Raw genomic sequence first — 6,000 nt, forward strand, 5'->3', positions numbered from 1 at the left:
AGAATGAATAATTTTTTTTTCTCAAAATGAAAGACTTAATTCTATTCCTTACTTGACAGACTGGGACTTCTATGTCTTTGAGAGAAAAATTATGTCCTAAAGATATGGCCATTAACTATAATGGGTTTATACACTAAATAACAGAAATAAGGAATACCTATATTAGTTAGATTAAAAGGAGGTGATTAGGATCTTAGAACAAACAGGGCCTTTCTCACTTACTACAGATTTGGCAGTATTACCTAGAGTTTCCCTGTCCCAAGAATTTATTTAGATTCTTGTTTTTCCTATTAGGTCTCAAATACATTAATATCTGAAATTGCGTCTGGTAAAGGATTTAGATAATTAACTTTTTATTTCCAAAGTTAACTTTAAATGTTCCTATATGACAATCTAAATGTCACAAACCAAAAATAATCTTATAAGGTGTTGATTTGCAAGGTGATTTTAGATAATAGCTACTAACTATAAAGACATATCTAAAGTTACAAAGAAAAATTAAAAAGCTAAGTCACAGCTTGATATACAGCCAAATCTTTTAAAACATTAAGAAAATAAACTTCTACTTCTCTCTTGCTTCTTGTCTCTCTTTCCTCTTTCTTTAGCCTCATCTTCTTTCTTTATCTTTGACCTTTCCTTTATCTGTCTTTATCCCTCTGCCTTGCCTTTCTCCCTTGGTACCTCTCCTTCCTTCCAGCCTCACCCCCAAGACCTTTTATAAAAAATGCCTGGCCACCAAAGCCATTGTATAGAAAAAATTAGAATAACAGAAGGATTCATTGAGTCATTATACTAGTAATTTATGAAGAGAAAATTGGTGAATATTTTATCTTTCAGCCTTAAAGGGGAAACTATATTGCTTTAAAATTGTACATTGTTAGTTCTTACTTGTTTCTGTCTAGGAAATGACCCAGAATCATCTAACAGGAATAAGAAAATGGCATTACTCCCATTGGGACTCCAATTTGACATTAAAATTAGTATATTAATTTAAAAAATTATCTAGCATTTATGTGCCACTAAGATATCAATGCTTGCTAAGATATAATTGTTATGAGTCAGATAATCTCCACAATCAGATTTTCAAATTTGAAAACTTTTGTTTTACTTTAGAATTGAGAAAATCCTGTTTCAGCATCACATTATAGCCCAAAGAGTATAAAAATGAAAAGAGGAAGTCAGAACTATGGAGAACTGGTGAAAAAGAAAGTAAAATCAACCAAAATGAATTGAGTTTTTTTTTTTTTTTTTACACAATGCCATGCTTCTTCCTAATCAAACAACTTTCAACAAGATTATAAAATTTTTCAGGAATAATTTGGCTAAAAAATAAAATTAACACTACATCAGAATCAAAGGAGTCATCATATATGGTTTTCCACTGAGGGTGGAAAGTGACTTTATCACAGCTAAAATTAGTGTCCTTGTTTTAATCGGATTATAGTCAAACATATCTCAACACTTGGCATTTATTTTATCAATAAAGAAAACTCATCTAACCTGAATCACTATTTCTGAATCTACTTTTATTCTGACTTCTATTTCCTTTACTATTTGAGCTGATTTCAGATATAGAACAAGCTAGAATGTATCAGGTTATAAAACCAATAAAACATGTATGTCTAAAATAAAATAGTTTTATGTCATAAAGGAAGGTCTCTCAAAACCAAATATTGCATATTTGAAATATTAATTTCATATTCACATCTCTTCCAATGATGTCAGAAGGGAATAATACAGCCTTGTGTTAATATACATTTTTGATCGTTGTTCTATTGCTATGGAAACATATTGACAAAAACATATAAATGTATTAGAAATTACCTGTTGGCATCTTAATTTGTAAATTGTTTCATTCTTGGTCAAGAGATTAAGGTTGAAAAACAGTACCTAAAACAGTTTAAAAAATAATAATTTAAGGAAAATGGTCTTCTTTTAAGGGCATTACAAAATGTCAAATATTCTAACAGCAATATTCTTAAATGTTGAAAATAATAAAGACATTTATATACTAGGGACAAATTTTAGTTACGGCATTTTTAGATACCTATTACATTTCAATAAAAAATATGAACAAAACTAAAAGACCAATAACATACTTAATATAAATCATTGCCTAAATAATGTAATTTAATCTTAAATATCTCTCTCCAGAAAAGTCTAATAAGGCTTATTTTTAGTAAACATTATTAACATAGTAGAGTACTACATGGAATTTTACATGAATGATATGAGACAGTAAGTAAAACTGAATGAACTGAATTGACTTTCTGCTTTTTCATAAAGCTTATTTATAATCTGACTCTTAAGTAGAATCAATAACTTCCACTTTTTCAATTTATTGAAAATAGCCAAAATGTACTATAGAAAAATCTTCAATTGCATTTGAAGTTTTTGCATTTCTATAGAACCTTTAAAACTTTTATAAAAGCACTTTTAAGTTTACCATAGATTGCACATTACATTTATCAATCCATGCGAACCTTTCTTCTAAAAAATGTCCAGGGCTGATAGGTGCAGCAAACCACCATGGCGCACACGTAATAAACACACTATGTAACAAATCTGAACGTCCTGCACATGTATCCCAGAACTTAAAATTAAATTAAAAAAAAAAAAAGAAAATGTTAACCACAGAAACGCAAAAAATGTCTGGCATCTGGCAAAGCAATGTAGCTAATAAGACACTCTTACATATGAAGTTTCCTGCTATAACAGAAACAAAAGAATTCAAACATGTATCTGAAGAGGTGAAGCATTTATACTTACATTATGATTACAAGCTCCCAATTCTGTTCTGTAAAGAAGACTTCTGACCTAAACAGAAAGATTCTTAACAGAAACCTCAATCTACTAACACAGTTGTAATATCAAGGTCTTCTCTCAAAGCCAACAGCTCTTTCTTAGACAAGCAGAGAGGCAGAGAGAGCGAGCAAGCAATCGAGAGAGAACACACACGAGCGAGAACAGGCAGGAAGGAGAACATTAAATCTATTTGATTTTTAAAAATCACTGACTCATACTGTTTCTTTTTTCCAAACAAATAGGACTTACCCTCAATAAAAACTTACATTCACACACAAAATAAATTTTGTTGGACATGCAGTGTTTCAAAAGTTTTTGAATACTGCAGACAACAGCAGCTGTGACTTGCATTTTATAACATGTCAAAAATCTGATTTATATGGCTGCAGTGTGCAGTGTGGGCGAGGTCACGCCAGACCAAGGTGTGCACAGAGGTCAGGCACTGGCCAAGGGAGCCACCCCTTCAATTTACATGTTCAGAGTTGCAAATGGAGCAGAATTTTATTTAGAAAAGGAGTTGTACTAAGGGGCACTTCCAAATCACTGTCCAAGTTTTAAAGGTAAAAACCAAAGCACATTCTTCAGACTCATTACTTATCTTTGCTTATCTGAATAATTCAAGACGTAGTGTAAGTTTGGGAGAAAATAAATTTTAATATGGAGCTAATGGGTAAGTGTTTCACAAATTTTTTTTAAATATTTTTAAAAATTTATGTTTTATGAGGTTTTATCTTACAAGCCAGATAAAATTTATATAAATAATGACCTGAAGAACTTACAAAGCTAAAAGAAGGTAACAGCTATAACAAAACTTATAACACCAAGTTCAATTTGAAATGAGTAAAATCATTGAACCTGACTAATACCAATGACAGTATAATGCCTGAATACTATAGCAAAGTTGTTAAATATAGTGATGAAACTTTTAAAAATAATAAACAATTTTAAAATATTGACTAAACTGTAATTTTGTTTAAATGAAGTATAGAGATCTTCATCATATAATTATCTAAAGTATGCCAAACATTTAGATGGTTATCTTTTCTAAAATGACAATTACTACTTGAGTGATGTAAAGTCCAAACTAATATGTCTGTTTTGTTGTTTTAAGAAAATATTAAACTCAAAATCAAATACTCTAAAAACAATCTGTTCATTAGGAGAATGGTGTGAACCCGGGAGGTGGAGGTTGCAGTGAGCCAAAATTGCGCCACTGGACTCCAGCCTGGGCGACAGAGCGAGCCTCTGTCTCAAAAACAAAACAAAACAAAAAAAGCCAATCTGTTCATTATTACATTTTTAAAATTAAAGTTAAGTTCTGGGATACATGTGCAGAATGTGCAGGTTTGTTACATAGGTATACGCGTGCCATGCTGGTTTCCTGCACCCATCAACCTGTCATCTACATTAGGTATTTCTCCTAATGTTATCCCTCCCTTAGTCCCCCACCCCCTGACAGGCCCTGGTGTGTGATGTTCTCCTCCCAATGTTCTCATTGTTCAATTTCCACCTATGAGTGAGAATATGTGGCATTTGGTTTTCTGTTCTTGTGTTAGTTTGCTGAGAATGATAGTTTCCAGCTTTATCCATGGCCCTGCAAAGGACATGAGCTCACCCTTTTTTATGGCTGCATAGTATTCCATGGTGTATATGTGCCACATTTTCTTTATCTAGTCTATCACTGAGGGGAATTTGGGTTGGTTCCAAGTCTTTGCTATTGTGAACAGTGCCACAATAAACACATGTGTGCATGTGTCTTTATAGTAGCTTGATTTATAATCCTTTGGGTATATACCCAGTAACGGGATTGCTGGGTCCGAAGGTATTTCTAGTTCTAGATCCCGGGGGAATCGCCAGACTGTCTTCCACAATGGTTGAACTAATTTACACTCCCACCAATAGTGTAAAAGCATTCCTATTTCTTCATATCCTCTCCAGCATCTGTTGTTTCCTGACTTTTTAATGATCACCATTCTAACTGGTGGGAGATGGTATCTCATTGTGGTTTTGATATGCATTTCTCTAATGACCAGTGATGATGAGCTTTTTTTCATATGGTTGTTGGCCACATAAATGTCTTATTTTGAAAAGTGTCTGTTCAAATCCTTCACCCATTTTTTGATGGGGTTATTGGTTTCTTTCTTGTAAATCTGTTTAAGTTCCTTATAGATTCTGGGTATTAGCCCTTTGTCAGATGGATAGATTGCAAAAATTTTCTCCCATTTTGTAGGTTGCCTGTTCACTCTGATGATAGTTTCTTTTGCTGTGCAGAAGCCCTTTAATTTAATTATATCTCATTTGTCAATTTTGGCTTTTGTTGCCATTGCTTTTGGTGTTCTAGTTATGAAGTCTTTGCCCATGCCTATGTCCTGAATGGTATTGCCTAGGTTTCTTTCTAGGGTTTTTACAGTTTTAGGTTTTAGGTGTATGTCTTTAATCCATCTTGAGTTAATTTTTATATGAGGTGTAAGGAAGGGGTCCAGTTTCAGTTTTCTGCATATGGCTATCCATTTTTCCCAACACCATTTATTAAACAGAGAATTCTTTCCCCATTGCTTGTTTTTGTTAGGTTTGTCAAAGATCAGATGGTTGTAGATGTGTGGTGTTATTTCTGAGGCCTTTGTTCTGTTCCATTGGTCCATATATCTGTTTTGGTACCAGTACCATGCTGTTTTGGTTACTATAGTCTTGTAGTATAGTTTGAAGTCAGGTAGCGTGATGCCTTCAGCTTTGTTCTTTTTGGTTAGGATTGTCTTGGCTACACAGGCTCTTTTCTGGTTCCACATAAAGTTTAAAGTAGGTTTTCCTAATTTTGTGAAGAAAGTCAATGGTAGCCTGATAGGGATAGCATTGAATCTCTAAATTTCTTTGGGCAGTATGGACATTTTCAAGATATTGATTCTTCTTATCCATGAGCATGGAATGTTCTTCCATTTGTTTGTGTCCTGAGCAGTGGTTTGTAGTTCTCCTTGAAGAGGTCCTTCACATCCCTTGTAAGTGTATTCCTAGGTATTTTATTCTCTTAATAGCAAATGTGAATGGGAGTTCACTCATGATTTGGTTCTCTGTTTGTCTGTTATTGTTGTACAGGAATGAGGAATGCTTGTGATTTTTGCACATTGATTTTGTATCCTGAGACTTTGCTGAAGTTGCTTATCAGCTTAAGGAGATTTTGGGCTGAGACGATGGGGTTTT

General features: G+C 33.3%; 1 protein-coding gene across 3 annotated transcripts in view; it reads right to left on the reverse strand.

Annotated features, from left to right (window-relative positions):
- NRG4 (neuregulin 4) overlaps positions 1-6,000 on the reverse strand; it is a 123,620-nt gene that overhangs the window by 78,652 nt on the left and 38,968 nt on the right. Inside the window, exons 1-2 of one of the 3 annotated variants that reach the window (XR_001000701.1) lie at positions 3,055-3,186; positions 1,825-1,890 (exon numbers count right to left, since the gene is read on the reverse strand). Coding sequence is in view for 1 of the 3 variants with exons in the window: in XM_011932819.1 (XP_011788209.1) it covers positions 1,825-1,834 (10 nt within the window). In the remaining 2 variants the exon portion in view is untranslated. Of the gene's footprint in view, positions 1-1,824; positions 1,891-3,054; positions 3,198-6,000 lie in introns of those variants that run through there. The other 2 variants (XM_011932819.1, XR_001000700.1) reach the window with 2 other exon arrangements.

Source organism: Colobus angolensis, unplaced genomic scaffold (genome assembly GCF_000951035.1).
Source record: "Colobus angolensis palliatus isolate OR3802 unplaced genomic scaffold, Cang.pa_1.0 Scaffold99, whole genome shotgun sequence".
NCBI lineage: Eukaryota > Metazoa > Chordata > Mammalia > Primates > Cercopithecidae > Colobus > Colobus angolensis.